General features: G+C 45.0%; 2 protein-coding genes across 2 annotated transcripts; both read left to right on the top strand.

Annotated features, from left to right (window-relative positions):
• The first annotated feature begins 6,038 nt into the window (after positions 1 to 6,038).
• On the top strand, positions 6,039 to 8,575 carry LOC116500188 (sulfotransferase 2B1-like). The gene is made up of 6 exons (XM_032205105.1): positions 6,039 to 6,174; positions 6,774 to 6,982; positions 7,361 to 7,487; positions 7,844 to 7,938; positions 8,026 to 8,206; positions 8,460 to 8,575. Exons 1-6 carry the CDS (start codon positions 6,039 to 6,041, stop codon positions 8,573 to 8,575), a joined length of 864 nt encoding a protein of 287 aa, XP_032060996.1.
• A 5,882-nt stretch (positions 8,576 to 14,457) lies between these two features.
• On the top strand, positions 14,458 to 20,626 carry LOC116500187 (soluble scavenger receptor cysteine-rich domain-containing protein SSC5D-like). The gene is made up of 7 exons (XM_032205104.1): positions 14,458 to 14,488; positions 16,111 to 16,137; positions 16,914 to 17,240; positions 17,700 to 18,029; positions 18,403 to 18,732; positions 19,364 to 19,693; positions 20,592 to 20,626. The coding sequence occupies exons 1-7, from the start codon at positions 14,458 to 14,460 to the stop codon at positions 20,624 to 20,626; spliced, it is 1,410 nt and encodes a 469-aa protein (XP_032060995.1).
• The last annotated feature ends 1,776 nt before the right edge of the window (positions 20,627 to 22,402 follow it).

Raw genomic sequence — 22,402 nt, forward strand, 5'->3', positions numbered from 1 at the left:
GCCATTTATAACACTCCCCTCCATGAAGAAATTTGGGTCAGAACCTGGGAACGAAACAGAAAAAGATGAAGCACCAGACTCCAGCCTTGCTGCTTCCAGCCCCAGGACCCAAAGGGTTCAGGGTATCTATTTACTCATGCCTGTTACTGTTTTATGATGTGTTTATTCCATGTTTTATGAAGTATAGGTACACAATTCTTAGAAAACCATAAATTGTGTCCTCCAAAGTGTCAGGAGAGTTGCTGTCATCTCTACATTGATCCAAATGTCTCTCTTTCCTTTTTCTTTCCCAGAGTTCCAGTTATTTTCTCAATGCTGAATACTACAGGGTGCGGGAAGAGGAGTGCATGGGCTGCACCGAAGAAACAAGCTCAGACGCAGATAATGAAGCACATCTGTATGCAGGGGGCACAGCTTGACATACAGAAATACTGACAGTAGGAAAAAATCAGGATTTAAGGGACTTTCAGCTTGTGCAGGTAAGAAGTAAGATCAAGTAATATCTCCTCAGTCTTTCATATAGGGAGAGGCTTTGCTGATATACCAGTTTAGATTTTTTTTTTTTTGTCAGCTGTAATAATGTTCAACAATGTTAAATGCATTATTTTTCCCAATCCATGCTTATATTTTTGAAAGAAAAATATGTTATTAAGGCATGCTTAAATAAAACTGCCTTTATTTATTTATTTATTTATTTATTTTCCTCCCTTCCTCTCTCTCCTGGCTTTCTTTTGCTGTACTTGACACATCCTGAATCCACTTGGGAGACCTTGCGGGTACCTTGTGGCTGGTTACCCTTGCTGTACTTGCACCGGTCTGCAACCAAACCCTTCTGGCAGCAGTACCAACCAGATGTCTTCTGCACCTAGCTCTGCCTTGATGCCTCCTTCCTAGAGTGAATGCTGTACTGCAGATACACAGCCTGGAAAGGAACAAGGGGAAGGAGCTACCCGTGTCAGAAAAGAACAGGGGTGCAGCAAGCACTCCCCAAAGAAGGAGAAAAAAAACTCATTGGAATCTTATGTATGTTATTTGGAGCTGCTTTCTGCTGCAGCTGCTACCCACAAAGCACCAACCCCCTGATAATCCCTGTCTGAAGCCACATTTATTCAGTAGCAGTGAAGGAGAAAGCTCAGGAGAGGGAAAAAATCTTTTTTCTGTCCCACAGTTAGAAGTGATTTTGATTAATCTCCTCGTCCAACAGCTTTGGAGGAAATTAGAGCCAGGGAATCAAATGGAGAAGCAGGGGGAACCATAGCCTGGTTTGCATCAATCCATGAAGACTCCATGAAAAGATTTTAAGTGAGGGAAACTGAGGAATGGAGGAGGTTGAGACAGAGAGAGGTAGGGAGGAGTGGAGGGAGAGATGGACCTTGGGGAACTGTTGCAGACAGATGCGATGAGAAGACCAGGAATCATGGAAAGTGTTTTGAGAGGATATGGAAGATATGACAGTGTGTGACTGGAGGTACATGGGGTGGTGCTGGTGGAGAGTATGGGGGCTATGATCATGAAGACCTTGCAGGTGCAGAAATTGTCAATTCAGCTGCAGAGAAAAAAGTCAAAGGTGATATTGAAATGGATGCATGCATTGCCATCTCTGTAATATTTAATACCTCTGTTGCTAGCTTTTCTCTTTTTGTACCACCTGCATAAGGTCTGGGAGATTCTGGAGGTTGTTAAAGGACATTAAAGACAAATTAAAATTCCTGCATACAAGTCCCAAGATCTAAGTTACTGAAAGGGGCGAGACCCTTCACAGTGCTTGTGACTCTGCAGGCCCTGACCACTGGAAGCAGCATCTCAGCTCCACTGTAGGGTTATGAAGATGGTTTTCCATCATCAAGACTGGCAGATGGCTCATCCTCCGTGAAGATGTGATTTGTATAGTCAGTATGAATTGCCCATTCTAGCAGAGCAGCCAACAGTTTTTAGAAATTATGCTTAAATAAGCAAAATAGCTCAAAATAAGTGCAAAAAGTGTGTTTTAGGACAGCTTCTTAGGATTATTCTCTGGGCAGTGTCTTCTCTAAGCTACTCAAGTGGAACAGCACCTGTGTGGTTTTTTAAGGAGCAGCCAGCCCCTGTCCCTTGGAAGGGCTGACCCTGCCACTTGCCATCTGCAGTTCCTGAAGCCATTTTTTTGGATCACGACTCTGCTAACCAAACCTGTCCTTTGGCATTTGCTTTGGGAAATTTCTGAGATGCTTCTGCCACCTTTTATCCTCATGCCAAAGTTTCGGTACAAGAGGGTTTAGGATAAACCAATAGCATGGACAATCACCATCAGGATTTACGTAAACCTCTTCAAAGAGCTCAAATACAAAATTACCTGCATTGTGTAACATAGCCTCTTAAACCAATCTCCCCAGCACAAGAACAAGGCAGGGAAATGTAAGCCTAATTGTTTGCAAGGGCTGCAAGTGATTCCAAGGACCCACGGATAATTCAGCTCTTTGAATTAAGTTTGCCAAGAGGCAGAGCAAACAAAGAGATACAGGGCTGCATGGAGCTGCTCCAGGCAGGGAATAAAAGAAATGCAGGAACTGTTTGAAAAGCCACACCAAAAACAAACAGGTTTGCAAACAAGCACAGTCAGAGGAGGTGAAGGGATCTTTGGAGGCGCTTCAAACATTCAAAATGAGATTTTCCTTCATGTCTTCCCAAGCTGCTTGGACTCTGACAACACCTCAGTGCTGCAATTCACTTTGTTGCCTTCTTGGGAGGTGGGGAACGGCTTGGTTTGGGGCAACTGATGTACACAGGGACACGATGACATGGTGACATGGACTTCCTTGTGGCTTATCCCAGTGGGGACCATTGTGCTCACCAACCTGGAGGGCTGCATTTATAAGCACCTGAGAATTAGACATGTCAATTTCTTTATGCATCCCTTTATGTTCAGAGGGGAAGGGCAGAGTATCATGTGTCAAAGCAGCAGGCATTTGATGTTCCTCATAATCCCATCTGGACATGCTGCTGCTCAGCATCACTTATCACAGGACCACCACTAGGTGCCTCCAGAGGAGACCCAGAAGCCTGCCTTACACTGAGACAAATCTCCCTTCTGCAGTCTACATCTAATTAACAAGTCATTAGGTACCCAGAGAGGGTAGTGCATTACCACTGCATCGCCTTTAGGTGAGATCTGTGAAAAAAATAAATCTCTTTTCCTTTCAGTTCCAAACCTGATATTGACATTTTGGTGCCTTATTTATTTTTAATTTCCACCCAAGTAGGGATTTGGTCTTTTTGGAGCTGGAGCAACAGAGTGATTGCACAGGCTGCTCGGAAGTGTGGCGTGTTTGACTTCTGTTCCCCTTTGGCATGAATGTTTTTTCTTTAATGAGACTTCACTCAGTTATCATAACCTTAATTAGGTTAATTTAAATTAAAGTAATAATTTCAATTAATGACTTTAATTGATTTTAAATAATTTTAATTTCCTTTGAATTCAGGTTTCATTGGATTCATTTGGGGCTTCTTTCTCGGTGCTCAAAAAGGAATTTATTATTCATACATCATAATTACATTTTAAAAGACAAGCATGCCTTAATTCTTTCTTAGCTTTTTGTCCTGGTTTTGGCTAGGGTAGAATTATTTTTTCCTCCTAGTAGCTGGTATGGTGTTGTGTTTTGGATTTAGGATGAGAATAGTCTCTATCCTAGCCAAAACCAGGATACTTTTAAATACTTCTTACTTTCTGTTAATTGTGCTGTAACAAGCATAATTTGAAATTGTTGCATATTAGTATTTTTACTTGACAATCTTGAAAATTACAGTTTTTTCCTTAAAGTTTGACTTAAAACACTTGGTTACATTTTAAAATCCTCTCTTTTTTTTTTTTTTTTTTTTTTTTCCCCAGTAGCATGGATGATTTTATGCTACTTTTTTAATTTTAATTTTAATTTTATGATTTTCAACATATCTAAAACTTAGTATCATATTTTTCATTTTTGTCTCTATCTTAACTAACCAAACATTTTTTACTGTTTTACTGCCTTCTAAATATGATGAGATGTATATTTCTAAAATACAGATGATGACCTTATTTTTTAAATAACTGTACATCTAAGATAGGGTGTTTACAAGCACATTAATTGCCCATTTTAAAATGATCATTTAGGCTAGTATATTTACTTACTGGAGTCAGGCAAGTCTAGTTATTTATTAACTGCTGATTATAAAAAGACAGCTAGATTCTCTTTAGGTCTGTTCTGAAGAAGGTAGATTCTCTTATGAACTGCAAGGAAAAAATATTTTTTTGCAATTTTTGGGGGGCTTTCCTTGAAGCTTTTAGTTTTATTTAACTTTTTTCTTAGTTTAGAGCAACAAAGGTGATGGGTAGTCCCAGGGATTAATTGCATTCCTTGCTTCTGCTGTTAATTGATTGCCTGTGTTCAGTTAACATTCCTCTTTGAAGTGTTTAAACATTTCTTAATTCCCATTTTTTCTCCTGTTTGCTTTGAAAACAGGACGTGATCAAAAGGGAAACTGCTGTTTTAGTTGTTTGTCTTATAAACAACTGTCCTATGCACTCAAAGCCAATATTTGCTACTACTCAGGCACTTTTCACACACACCATGTACTTAACTTATTTTTTCAGTGTACTTAATCAGAACATTGTGTTACATAAGTTTTTCAAAATACCTTTTTTTTTTTTTTAATAATAATAAAAAAAGCTTCAAGAAATTGTTTATTGCATTCATCCCTAGTGTAGCATTTAGAAAATACCTTTAATTTCACATGTGACTATGTGGCTGCCTTATTTACTAAAAGTATTGGTTGGCGTTTGCTTGCTTCTAATTAAGGCCATTAAACATCCCTGTCCTTGGAGTGGAGCACCATATAATGCCTCACTGGAGAAAGAATTTCCCTTATTCCTCTCCCTGTAGTTCAGTTGTTCAGTTAAGAAGGTTTTTCATGAAGAAGAGGAAGAGTAACCAAGAATTACCCCATCCTTTATTGCTGCAGAGGCAACTCTTCTTTTCATGGCAGGTTATTTTTTTAATGTCACAGGTGGATTTGCTAAATTGCCTTTTATTTATTTTTTTTCCCTTTTTTCTTTTCCGGAGTAGCACTGAGCTCCATTCTCCTCCTTTTGGAGGATACAGCATTTTTTAAGATGCAATCTCAGCATAGTTTGACATAATGGAAAGGACCTTCAGCTCATGGGAATAGAATGGGTTTTTCAAAGCGGCTGTGGGAAATATAAATGGTAAGAAACGCAGGCACTGCAGTAGGACTCCTTGGGTCTTTCTGGGGGCTTTAAATAGTATATTTGGAGGAAAATAGAGAGTTACATGGGAAAATAAAGGGGCATGGGAGAAAACTGGGATTCTTGCAGGGGGTCTGGGTTCAGGGCAGAGGATGTGGGGGACCGGCTTTGATCTCTGCTGTGCTCCCAAAACACCAGCCCCCTCTACCCGCCCCCTTCCCCCCTGCAAGAAAGGGAGGGCTGCTGGACTTTGGAGCTTGTTAATCATTGCTCCAGAACGGCAGCACAAGGGTAGGAAAACTTTTCCTCTCCTTTTTATTCTCTCTCCAGCCCCTGGAAGCCTTGAGGTCCTACAGCTCCTGCAGCAGAGTAAAGCTGTGTCTTGGGTACCGGACAGGGAATTTTTGGCTTCCAGCTGCCTCCTGTCTCCCTGGCCTGCCCAAGATCCTGCTAAGATAACTGCTACACACCCATCCAAGCTGTGAGGGCAGGTAAACACCTGGGGCAACAAGGGAGAAAGAAGAAACATTGGTCCATTAGCAAGAATTTAGCCCCAGGGCTTCTTAAATGCCCTATAAGCCAGCAGTTCCCCATCTAGACAACCTGCTGTTGATGTAGGATCCTTAAGAGGAAGTATCAGAGAGTGTGTGTCACTGCATAACACACCCCTACCCTGATGCTTGGCAAATGGGATGGATGGGGTCCTCTTCGGGGCCTGCTATGTGGGAAGATGTTTCCTAGCTTGGAGTCAGAACTCTGTCTCTCTCCTTCCCCGGTGTAGGGCTGCAGAGCTGCAGTGCCCCGTCCTTACCTGGGCACAATGCCAGTTCACTACGTGACGTACAAAGGCATTAAATTCCCCCCTGCCTACAACTCTGAGCACAGCTTGAGTTTTGCCCACAACGAGTTCTTGGTGCGGGATGATGATGTCTTCAACGTGACCTACCCCAAGTCTGGTATGGCAGGGGTGGCTGAGGGGGCGGGGGGGGCAGGGGTGGGGGGGAGACTGGAGGAGTGCTCTGTAGGTATCAGGGGAAGGTCTGTGGCAGAAAATAGGTTGGGATTGTGGAATCATCTCCAGGGGCTGTTTGGAGGGTGAGTCTTCTCTTGTGGTGGGGAACAGGAATGTTTTGGGTGAGATTTCCTTTTTCTTTCCTTTTCCTTTCCTTTTTTTCCTTTTTTTCCTTTTTTTCCTTTTTTTTCCTTTTTTTTCCTTTTTTTCCTTTTTTTCCTTTTTTTCCTTTTTTTCCTTTTCCTTTTCCTTTTCCTTTTCCTTTTCCTTTTCCTTTTCCTTTTCCTTTTCCTTTTCCTTTTCCTTTTCCTTTTCCTTTTCCTTTCCTTTCCTTTCCTTCCTTCTTGCTTCTTTTCTTCCTTCTTCCTTTTCTTCCTTCTTCCATTTTCCTTCAAGCTTCTTCTTCCCTTCCCCTACAGTGATTTCGCACAGGCAAGGGAGAACCTTTTCCTAGGGAGCACAGCCTTGGTGATGGGGGTGCCGGTGAGGTCCACCCATCCCAACCCCCTGGGCAAGTCCCTGCATCTCTGCTATCCCTGGCAGGCACTGTGTGGATGACCGAGATCTTGAGCCTCATTCGCAGCCGTGGCCACCCCAGCTGGAGCCAAACCATCCTCAATTCGGACCGCATGCCTTGGTTCTCCACCCGTCTGGGCCTGGAGGCAGCCCTCAGCTACCCCTCACCTCGTCTGCTGACTTGCCACCTCCCTAGGCACATCTTCCCCAAGTCTTTCTCCCATTCCACTGCCAAGGTGGGACGGGCACCCACGCAGAGCTTGAAGGGGACTGGGAGGCTGGGAGGGCCACTGCCCATGATCGGGGAAATCTTGGGGTAAGGAGGCCTTGGGGAGTGAGAACTTTGGTGTTGGCCTAGGGTGGGAGTCCTACACACCCCCCAGATGGAAATATGCAACCCCCTGTCTCACATCTTGCATCTTTGGATGTTCTGGGGAAGCTCCGATGACTCTAGGGAACTAGTGTGTTCATGGACCCCTGCCCAAGGTCTGTGTGATGGAGCACAGCGTTGATCCTTCTGTGCCAGACCCCTCAATTTACAGAGCCAGTGACAGTGCCAGCAATTTGCCTTCCCTTAGTAGGAGTGTCTCACTCCTGTATGCACTCTACCCCAGGTTATTTACACCCTACGGGATCCTCGAGATGTCGTTGTCTCCTACTACTACTTCTCCAAGATGTGCAGCAGCTATGAGGACCCCACATCCTTTGACCAGTTCCTGAGGGACTTTCTCAATGGAGAGCGTGAGTGTGGTTTGTGGCTTGCTCAGAGCATTTGTGTGTGTGGGTCTCTCATCACCTCTGACTCAGGGCTCTTTTCCTATGGTCCACTGATGATGGCTGTGAAGCCGAGCTTCCCCCAGAAGAGGGGTGAATGGCTCAGGAAGAAAAAAAACAAAACAAAAAACAAACACAAAAATACTTCTGGAGAGAGGCCCACAGGCCCACAAAGCTCTGCTGGGCTCTGAAACAGATGGAAATTCCATTTCCCTGCCTTCTTCTACAGGGTTCAGATGTCTTCAGGAAGTCGTGGTCAGCAAACCCTATAAAACCCTGGCAGGATCTGACCCATGCCCTTTCTGCCTTTTGTCTCCCATCAGTGCCCCATGGCTCCTGGTTTGAACACGTCCAAGGCTGGATGGAGATGAAGGACCAGGAAAACTTCTTCTTCATCACCTACGAAGAGCTGAAACAGGTAGAGACCTTGGCGGACCCACCAGCTCCAAATATGCTGATGTGTCACAAGCCCCTGGGTGCTAACAGGCTCCATCTGTTCCCCCAGGACCTGCAAGGCAGTGTGAGACGCATCTGCCAGTTCTTGGGACAGGATTTAGATGATGCTGCTGTCTCCTCGGTAGTTCGAAATGCCTCCTTCTCAGCCATGAGGGAGAACCCCATGTGCAGCTCTGTCCTGCTCCCTGCAGACATCATGGACCAGACTAAGGGACAGTTTCTGAGGAAGGGTGAGCAGGGTGGGCCCATGGAGGGTGAAGCAGTGGGGCTTTGGTGTCCCCAGGGGGACAGACAGACAGAGGGTGTCTGGAGGGCCACAGCACCTGCATTTGGGAGTGTAGAATGGTGTCCATGGGGAACATATCTCATTTTGGACAGCCCCTCAGGGTGGTAACTGGACCCAGGGGTTGTGCCTGTGCCTTTGAGCAGAAAGGGGGGCTGTGCACTGGGATGTGCTCTGAGATCGAAATGTTCCTTCCACAGGCATCTGCGGGGACTGGAAGAACCATTTCACAGTGGCACAGAGTGAGACCTTTGACAGGATCTATCAGGACAGGATGCAGGGCCTGAACATGGCCTTTCCCTGGGACAGACATTAGGATCCAGACCTAACTGAAGCCAGCTGAGCACTGGATATAAACCAGCTATTGGCACCAGGGTTACCTGTCTCTTTTCTGCCACTGCCTTGGACCCAGGGATACAAACGTCTCTAAACCTCGGCGTACAAGCAGTTAATTTGCACCCCTTCTGCTTGGGGATTGAACCTCCTGAGTTGTACCTCTCTTGTCTGTTCCATCTCTTGACCTTTTTTAGCCTTGAGATAAGCTCTGGGCACCCTCCAGGGTAGGACACATCTCCCTGCCCTCCAACTTGTTACTCTCCTGCTGCTAGAGGAGGGTAGCACACCCCTGAAAGTACACAGGTGAAACATGTCCTATCCATGGAGCACAGATCAGGTCAGCTTTTTCAGTAGCTTCAGCCAGCTAAGATGTTTCCCTGGGACTTCTCACTGAATGCACTGTGGTCTCTTACTTCAAGGTTCAGTTACTCAGACTCCTTTTCCAGCAGGAGAAGAGCTCAAAGAAAATAGAACAAATAGAGCTGTTTTAGCAAAAAAGTTCAGTTCATGGTTACCCTTTCTCCCCCTAACTCACTCCTAAATGCAGGGCCCTCATTAACAGGTAGGAACTAATATATGCTCAGGGCAAGTGCTAGGTGCTTTTATAGCCTCTGGAGGGAGAATGCAAAGCGAGTACACTTCACTTGTATGCATCTCCTCAGACACACGGAGAGCATCCTTCACGTTTTTATACCCTTACATCTCACCTCAGATCAACCAGCTGCAGTTATAAATCCTACCTTGCAGTGGGGCACAGATATCAGGTCTCAAATTAGATATCTTTTTACACTTGATTCAGTTCTCACCTGTTCACTCTGTCGTAAAAACATGCACACTAATCCTGCCCAACCCTCTCTGCTAGACTGACCCACTTGTTTTCCCCAGGGAAAACCAGAGCACAGCTTTGCTCACACCAGAGCCTGTCCCAGATGAGCTTAGCAGAGCTGTAGCAAACTGCTTTTGCCTCTCAAAGCTCTAGCACTATTCTGGCCAGCTCTGACTCCCTCTGCACACACTTCCCTGTCACTCCCCGGTACACCCAACACATCTGATCTTCTTCCTATATAAAATAACTCTGGCAGCCGTGAAAAAGATCCCTTTATTTCAAACATTTTGATCTGAAAAACACAGCACATCTATCCTTACACCTAAAAAAGGCAAAGAGCATCTCCTGGTAAAGCACTGTGAAAAACATCCAATGCAGTAGGTCTGATGACAAAAGGACAAATGGCTGAGTTCTCACTGTAAGAACGTCAATGATACAGTAGCTTTATCCTGGCATGTCTGAGAAAGTGGTGATATTATTGAAAGATAGCATGAGCACTGATGATCAAGATGATCAAGTCAAACTGCCAAGGCACTTCAGGGTAAACTAAATGTTAAACAGCATTATCCAAACACCTCTTGCCATGGTTTTGGCTGTCATAGAGATAATTTATTTACACAGAGACTTGTATGATACTGGGTTTTGGATTTTTGATGAAGATAGTGGTGATAACACACCAGTGTTTTAGTTGTCGCAGAGCAGTGCTTGCACAGAGTCAAGGACATTTCAGCTTCTCATGCTGTCCTGAAAGTAAGGAGGCTGGGGGTGCACAAGGAGCTGGGAGAGGACAGAACCAGAACAGCTGACCCCAAATGGCCAAAGGGGTATCCTATACCATGTTCAGCAGTAAAAGCTAGCGTAAAGAAGGAGGAGAAGGCGACACTTGGAGGGATGGTGTTTGTCTTCCCAAGTAAGTTACACACGATGAGCCCTGCTTTATGTGATGTGTCTGAACACCTGCCCACTGATGGGTAGGAGTAAATTAATTCATTCTTCTGCGTTGCTTGCATACAAAGCTTTTTCTTTATCTAGTCAACTGTCCTTTTCTCAACCTGTGAGTTCTTGCACTTTTACCTGTCCTGGTAAAAGACTCTTCTGGTAGAGAGTGAGCAAGCAGTTTTTTGGTGCTGAGCTGCCTACTGGATTAAAACACATCACTTTTGAACACTGACAGTCATGAGGCGTCAACCACCCCTCTAGAAAGCTTATTCCAGTACTGACCACCCTCACAGCAAAGAATTTTTTCCTAATATCTAGTCTGAACCTCCCCTGCTGCAGCTTTGTGCCATTCCCATGAATCCTATCATCAACTTCTAGGGAGAAGAGGCTGACACTTCACTCCGTGTGTCCCTTCCTCAGGAAGCTGCAGAGAGCAATGAGGTTGTCTCTTGGCCTTCTTGTCTTCAAACTAGACAACCCAAGTGTCCAAAGCCTCTCCTGTGGGAGAATCACCTCTTTTTGCCAGCTGGCTATGCTGCGTTTAACGCATATCAAATATATATATATATATATATTTTTTTTTTTTTTTGACAAAAAAAAAAAAAATATATATATATATATTGGTTGGCCTTGTCATAGAAGGAGATTGATCTACTAAAGCAGGATTTTCCCTTGATGACTCATGTTGACTCTGCCTGATAACAGCTTTGTTCCTTAATGTCATTCAATAACTCCCAGGACAGTCTTCTGCACAACTTTTCCAGGATGGAGGTCAAACTAACATGTCTGTAGTTTCCTGGGTCTTCTCTCATGCCCTTTTTATGGCTCGGTGTAACATTGCCTAGCTTCCAGTCAGCAGGGACCTCTACGCACTCCCAAGATCTTTGGTAAGTTGTAGAGAGGGGTACAGCTGCTTCCTTCACCTGAAGAGCAGCACAGAGGAATTCCAGCCTCTCTAGCCAGTAAGGAAGGGGTCTGAAAAAATGTCTCTATACTAACTAAATTAGAATAAACCAGAGGAGTTAGAGATGTAGGGCTAGGCTGGGGGTGCAGCAGGAACTGGGAGAGGACAGAACCAGGACAGCTGACCCAAACTAGCCAAAGGGGTATTCCACACCATATGGCATCATGCTGAACAATTAATATGGGGGGCTGGCCAGGGTTGTGGGGGCTGCTCTGGGACAGAGGCTGATAGGAGTGATAGGGATACAATGTTCAGGAAAAAATCATCCAGAAGAACAAAATCACACCAAATTACTAAGGAGAGAATATGACAGAATGGCTTATTGGGTCATAATTAAAAAGCCAACAGTCCAAAATGAAATACATAGATCAAAGGTTATATCAGGTAATAAGAATACATTGCGTAATCACATCTGCAACAAGGGAAAGAGTAAGGAAAGAGTTTACCAGCAATGCAGAGAAGAAGAGAAGCTAGTGAAAGTGTATACAAGTGTTTAATTTTTTCGCACTTTCTTCCATTCTTACTAAAATATTTACTATTTTGACAGGGCTAAAATAATTACAAGTAACAATAAAAGTGGAAGTCAAGTTGAAATACTGGGTGTACACCTAGGAAAGACAGATATTTTAATCTTAATTTGAAATCCCAATCCTTTCAAAAATAACCCTTTAATATTTTTGTGAAATGGCAATGATCATCATCAACAATGCTTGTGAGATGGGGGAGATTCCAGGTAACTGGCAGCTTTGACCTGGTGTGTATGCTTAGGAATGAATGAATGAATAAATGGATGAATGAGAGAAAAAATATGATCATGATAGGAAAGAAAAAAGGGTGGAAAGAAGGAAGGGAGGCTGGGAAGAAAGGAAGGAAGCAACCCCAGTGTATTTTAGAAGATTTAGTCTAAGTTCAGTTCCTGGAAAAATATGGAGCAGAGAGCCAATAATTCTATTTGTAGTCACCTAGTAGATAACATTCTAGGAGTTATCAGTGAACACAGGTTTGTTGAGTTTAGCTATCAAGTGAGCAATCAACTGTACAAATAGAAATCGGGAATTACTGGCCAACACAGACAGACAGAACCTTAGGATCAGTATCAAAGCACAACAGGCTGCAGATCAGTGGGTGTTGTGAAAAAAACAAAAAACAAAAAACAAACAAAAAAAAAACCAACAACAACAAAAAAACACATAAACCTGATCTGAGACTTCTATAACAAGGGTTCTCATTTATGAGTAATGTGTGTGACACTCTTATCTTCCCATGGGCTCTGGGGTCTCTGCCACACATCAGTGTCTGGGTGTAGGCATCAGTCTTTGATAAAGGTGTTGGCCAGAAGCTTGCCTGCTTGAGATAGACCATGAGTGAGGCAGCAACTGCTATCAGAACATAGAAAACAGGGCAAAGATGGAGAGGGTAAAAAGTCTGCTTGATGGACAAACCCCGAAACTAAGCAGATGGATGCGAACAGTCTTCAGACAATAGGATATGAAACTCAGCTACTCTGAGTTGGATGCAATGCTCTCTTTCACCACACACAGCTTTGATATTAAATGTATTAATAAAATCTGAATAAAATTTGTACTGATGCATGTCTGCAACTGAGAGTCGTGACCCAGGTAGCTTGAGATTTATACTAATTCAGGCCTGCTTTTCTGGTCTATTACCTCCACTTTTCATCCTCTAGACATGCTGTTGCAATGAAAGGATTTGCTAGCTCTACGTTCATTTGCATTCCCTGTGAGTCGTCACCTGTTCCTACACTCCATTTTTGCCAGAGATTTTCTCTCCTTGTCTGTCATTTCCAGAGGCTATCTCAGCTTCACTCTCTTCCTTGGCTTGGGGAAGACAGAGGGGTGTTGCAAATAGTCCCTGGGTTGCACAGTCTAAGCAGAGGAGTATATCAAAGATGCACAAAATCTGCAGCTTTTTCACCAAGCTTTTTCACTGGGGTTAAAGACATCTGTATGTATTTTCAGCAGTAATATTTTCTGTGTGTTCAGCTGAGCTATTCTGTACCCATCTCTGGGATTCCTAGGGATGATGCTGAGCAATGGTCATACTGGTCAACCACACACGTTGCTCATCTAAATGCAAGGAGTATTTTCTGAGCCCCTCTTGTACAGCAGTGGAGGGTGCAGTGTGATTCTCCTATCTATCACTCTCCTTTTGGCATATCCACCTCCTCAGACAGCCTGATGGCATTTCCCTGCTTAGACATCTTCAATACTGGTGTCTGAGTCCAAAAAATGAATGCAATCACCTCCTAGGAGTGCTTGATGAGCTCTGCTGAGCATGAAAGTTATCTGAGTGCAAGAAGTTGGTATGAAGTAGATCCCACACATGATAGCAGCAGCATCATATCCCTGTAGCATCATTTCTATGCTTGGGCATGTGACTGTCTGGGTGATCCAACTTCACAGGGGATCTGGGAGCTTGGCTTTCATTGCCAGCAACAGAGCATCCTGCTGCTTCTGTATCTGACATTGTCAAGACTAGGAGAAGTAATCACACTGACAGAAAAATTAACTAAACTGTGAACACAGACAAATATTAAAACAATATTGCACAAAGTTTTCTTTGGAACAAACATAGGAGAAAAAGGGAAAAAAAAAATCTCATCTTAGGATAAAGCCACTGCTTTCAGCACTGGGAAAAGGTTTTTTTTTTTTTTTTTTTTTTTTTTAACAGACTCCCTTGCTGAACTAGTGCCAAGGGATAAATTTAGTTTTCCCATATATATTAGTACCCTATTCCTGCCTGAAGCCAGTCCTGGAAGATGAGTTGCAAAACACCAGGTGCCCCTATCCTTGCCATCAGTGGTCCAGAAAGATCTGAACTGAGAGGACATTTTTGCTCAGCAAATTCCCGAAACAGCCCAGTTTCACAATCCTATGGCTTACGGCTTACGTGACACTTATGGCACAAGGGTCACTTCCCAGCAGAGCCCCTTGGCTTCTTGCACTTTGCTGAACACCTGCCATGGGGCACAGAGGGAGGTTTTGGGATGGAGGGGAGGAGCCAGCTCCATGGGGACTTCTCAAATACCCTGTCCCTTGGGTGCATGTCCTGCCTCTTCCCTGCCCTCCTCTCCCGTGGAGACACAGAGCACACGTTTCTCCCTGCTACCAACATGAGGTTCGTCCTCCTGGCATGCCTCTGGGGTAAGTGAGGTGGGATTCTTTTCTCTCCACTTTTGGCTTGTCATAACTTTACCAACAGTCTTTCCCTTCCATCATTGCTTCTTCCATAGTCCATAGCACAAAACTTATGTGACATTGCAGGGAAGTGAAATGCAATTGGTGGTGTCTACTTTGCAGTGAGCTGAATCCCTCTCTAGACTACCAGGGCTGCAATTGGTGACTTGGATCCCCTCTGGCATCTCAGACAGCCACAGGTGGACAGCCGGATGATGACCCATCTAACACCAATACCTAGACACTTAAGTGTCTCGTTCAGGAACTGAATCCCAACCCTTATGAGATAAGACAGCACTGCACAAAATGGGTGCCCTTGTTTCTGCCCTGTGGTTCCCCAGGCTTTGCGGGTTTCCATGTGTCAGGGATGGGACCAGACCTGGTAGCAATGGGCAGGGGATGATCTGTGGTTGCAGTATGTGGATAGGCACTGAAGATGATAAGCTATCTGAATGTAACTGGAATTTAGAGAGAGAAGGAAGTAATTATGAATTTTAAAAGTAGCTAAAAAAAAGTGAGTAGTAAAAACACTTACCTGGGCAATAGTGCTAATGCCACTTCTGGTGTCAGCAATTCTGCCCTTGCCTGAAGTTGTTGGTCAGTGCTTGGGACCTTGCCAGGCTGTTACATGTAGGAGCATAAACTGTTGTTTGTGTTGAGCTCTTTTTTGCTTCTGACCTTCTACAGTGAGTACAAAGTCTTCTTTTCCTGAGTTTCCAGGACAAACAGATTCTGGCAAGCTTTCCCTTCCCAACTTTGCCTCAGCCTCTAATTAATTCCCAGAAGAAGCCTCTGGGCAGCAATACCACTCTTCACAGATTTCTACCTTGAAGACGCTTTTTTTGCACAGCCCCATTCTTTGGCCAATAACTGTCCCAATTGCATATCATTCTTACCATTAATGTCTACAGGCCTGGCAGTAGCCCTGGAGTTAGTTTTGTCCAGTGTCTACCTGAAGTTCAGAAGCAGCAATGCCTCTTTAATGGGTCTAGTCCTTACAAAAAAAGGAAGCAATGCTGTGGCACTTGCAGCTTATCAGATTTTCAGCAGTTTCATCCAGATGTGCACCTCTTGCCTGGCTTTTGCTGAGATCTGTGTGCCTATCCAGAGCCTCTAGGGAGAGACAAACACATCCAGATGCAGTTCGACCTGCTCTGGCTCCAGTCTTAGGATGAGCTGTCTGTGCTTCAGCCACAACTCAGATCTTTCTGCTGACTATTACAGGAGCCTAGGTAATTTAATCAGTCTGCACAAAGAATTTCAGATCACCAAGTATGGACAAGATGAGTCTCAGCTGATCTCTTATTATATTTTCACATTATCTGCCCAAATAATTTTTTCCCAGTACACACACACACACACACATATATATATTTCTCTCCACATTTTCTCTCCTTATCTGAACTCTTTAACACAAATGCTCTAAAATGAGCAAAACCCATTGACAGCAGGATTTGAGAGGCTGAGAACAATGATGGGCTTTAGCAGAGCTCACAGGGTCTTGCCTCCTGTCTGGTGTTTTGCTGCCCTGAATCTCTGCACTTTGCAGAGCTGATTCAGACTAACTTCCTGTATTTCTTCTATTTCAGCTTCCCTCACAGGAGTCCTGCTGGCAGGTCAGTATTTGTAGTAGAGTGGATCATGGGTCATAAATATTGGAGTCTGTTCTCAGTTACATGAATGCCTGGTGTCCCCTTGACCTATATAAGCCAATATGAAGGTGTTCCATATTTTAGACCCCTGTACTTTCCAGTCACTGAATTATTCCCACTGGAGTTCCCCAGATCCATGCAAAGGGGTGATGGTGTCTAGAGATACTCAGTTCTTGATATAGGGGTGGCAGGTATTGTGATTAGGGGACTGGTAACTGGGGCTGAGACAGATTTTGAGACAGATTTTGAGACAGATTTTGAGACAGATTTTGTGGCCTTGTGAGTTTAATAACTGGAGGAGGACTGAATCACAGAGACAATCCTTTCCAGTCCTGAAAGCTTTTCCAGGGAAAGGGTGAAAACTTCTCAATTCTCTCTTCCCTTCTGCTATCCCAGTGCCTTGTAGCAGTGTCGGTTGGGAGACATTGGCCTTAACCACGGGCAAACTCAGACAGAAAAAGAATGTTGGGGTAGTTTTGGGGTGGCTACACTTCTCCAATTATGGTTGAAAATGAACCCTGCAATTTGTTTCTCAAAATGGACTTTTGGTCACAAAGGCACCTGCAGCATTTGGCCATTCCCAACTCAAAACCAGGTTCCCAGACACCAAAGATCTCGGACGCTAGGATACACCAGGCTTTTGTTCCCCCTGGTCTGGCAATAAGGACAGCCTTCTGGGGAGGAACAGCCCTCTTTCTCATTCCCTATCTTCACCCTGGGGTGTTTGTTCTTCTCTGAAGATGCAGACACAACCAAACTTGAGATCCGTCTGGTGGATGGCCCAAACAGCTGCTCTGGGAGAGTCGAGGTGCTTCACAAGGATACCTGGGGGACTGTGTGTGATGATGGCTGGGATTTACGAGAGGCCAGGGTGGTGTGCAGGCATCTGGGCTGTGGAACGGCGCTGTCAGCCCCCCATGAGTCAAAATACGGAGAAGGGAAGGGCCAGATCTGGCTGAGTGACATGAACTGCAAAGGCACAGAAGGGTCCCTCACTGAATGCAAAGCAAAACCGTGGGGAGAGAACACCTGCAACCATGTGGAAGATGCCAGTGTGGAGTGCTCAGGTAAATTCCAGATGTCTTCGATTTTATGCCACATTGTCCCTTCTGTAAGCTATGGTGCAATTTCTGACTTGTCCAACTAGGAGGTTAGGGATGCAGAGTGACTTTGTCGAGCTCCATCTCCCTATCCACTTTGACCCAGAGAAGCTGCATGGTAAGTCCAACGGAGCTGGGATTAAACACAGATAGTCTGATCCCTCTCCTAACACCTTCTATGCATATTTTTTTCCTTTTCTTTTTTTTTTTTTTTTTTTCTTTTCTTTCGTCAACCTTTCTTCTTAAGCCAGAAGGTAGGAAGAGAGCTGTTGATAGGTATAGGTGTTAGGGGTGAGTAGAGAATTTTGGTGTATCATGGGAGATTCTGTTTTCTCCAGGTGATCAAGGGCACAGACACTTCTCTAAAACTTCTCTCTGGTTTTTTTTTTTTTTTTTTTTTTTTTTTTTTTCTTTGTTGATTTTTAGGAACTGACATACCTGAGCCAGGGCCTGTCCGTCTGGTGGGAGGCCCAGACCGATGTGCTGGGAGAGTTGAGGTGCTTCATGAAGAGCAGTGGGGCAGCGTGTGCCACGATGACTGGGACATAAAAGATGCCCAAGTTGTATGCAAACAGCTGGGTTGTGGGGATGCAGTGCTGGCCCCCATTGGAGCCAAATTTGGACGAGGCTTTGACACCATTTGGCTGGATGATGTGAACTGCACAGGGGTAGAAGCTGATCTCTCTGAATGTCAGGCGAGGCCATGGGGAGATCACAACTGTTACCACGGGGAAGATGCCAGTGCAATCTGTTCAGGTAATCCTTGCATCCTCCAACTTTTGCTAGCTATGTGTTGGGGTGCACTTACAAGTGTGGATACAATCATGGACAGGAACTAGGACTTAACACAAAGCACTCACCTACAGTATTGGTGTTGCTGGTGGTTTGGGGTCCTTACACCCTAGAAGAGGGCTCCAGTCTGGAAGGTTTTCTCCTGACTGTTCACTGGGGCATTCTGTGGTCATTTTTCTCCAGTTCAGGCTTAAGGTTAAGACCATGAACAAGACCATGGACCATGTCCATGAGTGTGGGAGGGAGAGGTCATGCGGGGGGGGGGGGGGGGGCTACCAAGGTATGAGTGCACAGCCTTCTGCCTTCCTGAGCATGCCCTCTCTGGATGTCTCTGCAGAATCAGGGATTACCATCTCCACCTCAGTCCGCCTGGTGGATGGCCCAAACCGCTGCACTGGGAGAGTCGAGGTTCTTCACAATGATGTCTGGGGGACTGTGTGTGATGACGGCTGGGATTTAAGGGAAGCAAAGGTTGTGTGCAAGCAGCTGGGCTGTGGAACAGCACTATCAGCCCTCCCAGAGTCAAAATACGGAGAAGGGAAGGGCCAGATATGGCTGACTGATGTGAACTGCACAGGAACAGAAGGGTCTATCACTGAATGTGAAACCAAGCCATGGGGAGAGAACACCTGCAATCACGTGGAAGATGCCAGCGTGGTGTGCTCAGGTAACCACCTCTGAGCCCTCCCCTGCATGTGCTGGGCAGTAGGATGACAGATACCACTGTATATAAACTTGAATCAGATATCATCCCAAGCCCCTGTGAAAGGGGCAGTGCACCTCTGTGTATGTTTTCTAGTGGAAACAGGGGGACACAGCTGAGGAACTCATCCCATCACTGGGTGCCAGCCCTGTGATGCAGAGCAGGGGTGACCAGTGGTGACACACTGATGTAGCTGTGCCAGTGTTGCATTAAATTCTCTCCTACACTGTGGTCCCTTGTCCCACCTCTGTCCTGCAGGGTGGTTATGATCAACAGAATCCTCAAACCAGATACCCAGTAGAGCCTGAAGCTGTCCATGAAGACCAGAAAAACTTCCTCCTGCCCTTTTCCTACAGCCTCTTATTTCTTTTGTTGTTGTTGTTTTTTTTTTTTTTTTCTTTTCTTTTGTTTGTTTGTTTGTTTTCTGTCCTTCCTCCCACCCCAGAAAGCACAGGTGTCATTAGAAGAACGCTGATGGCATATCTTCATTGTGCTCAGGGGCACCTGAGCCCCTGTTGAGCAGGCATACTTTCCACAGGGAATGGGGCACATAGGGTGCTCCCTTTACATTTTTTTTTTTTTGGCATTTGTGCAGAGGTAGACGTTCCTGAGACTGGACCAGTCCGGCTTGTGGATGGCCCAAACAAGTGTGCTGGAAGAGTTGAGGTACTCCATGAGAATCGGTGGGGCAGTGTGTGTGATGACCACTGGGACATGGAGGATGCCAAAGTGGTGTGCAAGCAGGTGGGCTGTGGGTCACCACTGTCAGCCCTGGGAGGTGCCCGCTACGGCCGAGGGCCGGACGTCATCTGGCTGGATGATGTGAACTGCACGGGGACAGAAGAAAGCATCTTTGACTGTCAGGCCAGGCCATGGGGTCAACACGACTGCTATCATGGAGAGGATGCTGATGTTGTCTGTGCATGTAAGCCACCCATTACTGTGACACGTGAACTGATGAGGGGACAGGGTCAAGCAGTTCTGGCAAAGCCAGCAGGCTGGACTGGATGGGACATAATGGAAATCACAAGGCAGGAAGGCTCTTGCTCTCGGGAAGATGCTGTTGGAGGCAGGGAAATGAGTGAAGCAGGGTGCCCTAAGGAATACGGAACATCTGATTAGGGTGGATGTGGTGGGTTAGATGTGATTAGCAGGGCACAGACAAACACACCAATGACAGTCTGACTATGGGATGGGTTCTGATGGAGAGATGCTTACAAGGGAGTTTTGTATAGGGCAAGGTTCCTAATGGGCAGCAAAAGGGAAGGTAGAACAGTTTTTGGAATAGGAGGTAATGACAAACATCTGTGAAGGGCAGGAGGAGGACAGCTGGAACCATGTCTAGGGAGAGACACCTCTCTATCATCTGTACTCAAGAAATATCTAAGTTTAACTCTCTGAAACCTCTGTGAGTTTAACTCCTCACTTCTCATGCTCTGTTTCCTGGAAGAGAAGGCTGGACAGGCCCTGCATAGGTGAAGGAAGGAATCCTTGGGGGTTTTTGGTTGGTTTTGTTATGGAGGAAAAGGGCTGTAGGGTGTTGGCAGGACTTGTTCTGCCAGGACTACATGCTGCAGTCCTCTGGAGCAAGCAGTGAATTTTGCATCAGGGTGAGAGCTTGGTCTTTGTGCAGCCATAACCTAACTTCCAGAGGGGCCAGTCCAAGGCTCTGGTGTCCACAGTATTCTTCGCTAACAGACCCAAATATATCAGTATAACCTAACACGAAGACCTTCTTCTAGAGCAGAATCCATGTCACTTCTGGGTGCCAATTCTGGTGCAGAATTCCTGACAGCAGATTTCATTTTTCCCTTTCTCTGCAGTTAACAAGAATCTGGAGGAGCCGGAAACATCGTGAATGCCGTGCTGACCCCACCAGACCATGCTCACCTTGCCACAGGAGAAGGGCCAGTAAGATTCAGCTGAGAAAGAGAATATTTGGGATGCTAAAGAACCACCAGCGTGCCTTAACAGAATTCAAGTTTTGGCAAAACCATTCTCTCATCCGTTGAGTGATCTACAAGTTTGTTTATAAATACATTGATAGAAAACACATCTCAAAATGTTTTCCCACTGAAAATTGGGATCAAAAAGTATCAATAAATTTCCTCTAAAACTGATATTCTGTTTGTCTCATAAATTGCTTATGGACCTCTGCTGCCTGAGCATATATCTGTCAAGGAGCTGTTTATCCTACATGATGAATATTTATACCAAGTTTATGAAAGTATTTGTAAGATATCTGCTGAGAAGCATGTGTTTTCACTGGTATTCTGACTGGTAAGAAAGACAACCATAAAAGCCTTGGAAAGGGTATTGGACATTGAACAGCATAAGTTTAGTTTTCTAGGTTTGTCTGCCCCTCCTAAGAGGGGCCCAAGGAAACTGACCCCATAGAGGAGGACACACCCTTTTTCCTCTCTCACTCTTCCTAAAAGCCAAAACTGGCACTTTCTGGGGATGTCCAATCAAGGCTTAGGCTCTAACATATTTTTGTGTATGTGTGTGTCTGATTTGTTGCTTTCCAAAAAGCAATATGCTTTGTGCCCATCAGTACCATGCGAATGCTTTGTCCCAGCAAAGCAAAGCACTAAGGTCTTCATCTCAGTATTGACATTGGGTGTCTCCAAGTTGGTCAGCAAACTCAAGCTGTTGTTATGGACAGGAGAGATGACTGTATATCCCAGTTTTCTTTGGGATAGTGTTAATTTCCTTCATAGTGGCTGGTATGGTGTGTTTTGGATTTAAGATGAAAATAATGTTGATAACACACCAATGTTTTAGCTGTTGATGAGCAGTGGTTGCACAGTCAAGGACTTTCCAGCTTCTTGTGGTACCCTGCTGGTGAGGAGGCTAGGGGTGCACAAAATGCTGTGAGGGAACAGATCCCCACCTGGCCAAAGGGATATTCTGTACGATATGACATCATGTTCAGCAATAAAACTGGGGAAAGTTGGCTGGAAAAAAAGAAAGCTCCTTTTTATTAAACTATACTTATCTCAACCCATGAGTTCTTGCACTTTTACCTTTTTTAAATTCCCTCCCTCATCCCACTGTGGGGGAGTGAGTGAACCATTGCGTGATGCTGAGCCAGGTTACAACACAACACCATCTCCATTCCCGCCTCCTCCTCATGGAAGAGTTCATCCCCTCCCCAAGCAAGTCTAAAGGAGCTTGGATCATCTGCTTTTTGGGAAGTGCCTGGTTCAGTATGGCTCCAAGGAGAACAGAAATGAGGTGAAGCTGGTGGTGACCTCACTGTTACACAGTGCACCAGACAGACTCACAGAAACATAAAGTTCAGGTCACATGCCTATATATATATATTTAGATGAGAAGTGAGAAGCAACACAGAAGTGGTTTGAGGATTGGTGGAAATGTCGCAGAGAGGGTCCACAAGGTACAATCTGTTTTACTTATCAGAGGGAAGGTTGCGTGAGGATTTCATGACAGTAGCTAAACATCTTCTACCCAAGGGAACCTCAAGCTGTTTGAGCCAATACAGCAAAAGCTGGATGTTTATATAATGTATTCTACAATCAGCACAAGAAAGCTTTCATGGATTAGAGGCATTATCAGCAGAAGAAGTTGAACTGGCATGGGAACGGTATGATCTCTTGGGCACCAAGGGCAT

Source organism: Aythya fuligula, chromosome 32 (assembly GCF_009819795.1).
Source record: "Aythya fuligula isolate bAytFul2 chromosome 32, bAytFul2.pri, whole genome shotgun sequence".
NCBI lineage: Eukaryota > Metazoa > Chordata > Aves > Anseriformes > Anatidae > Aythya > Aythya fuligula.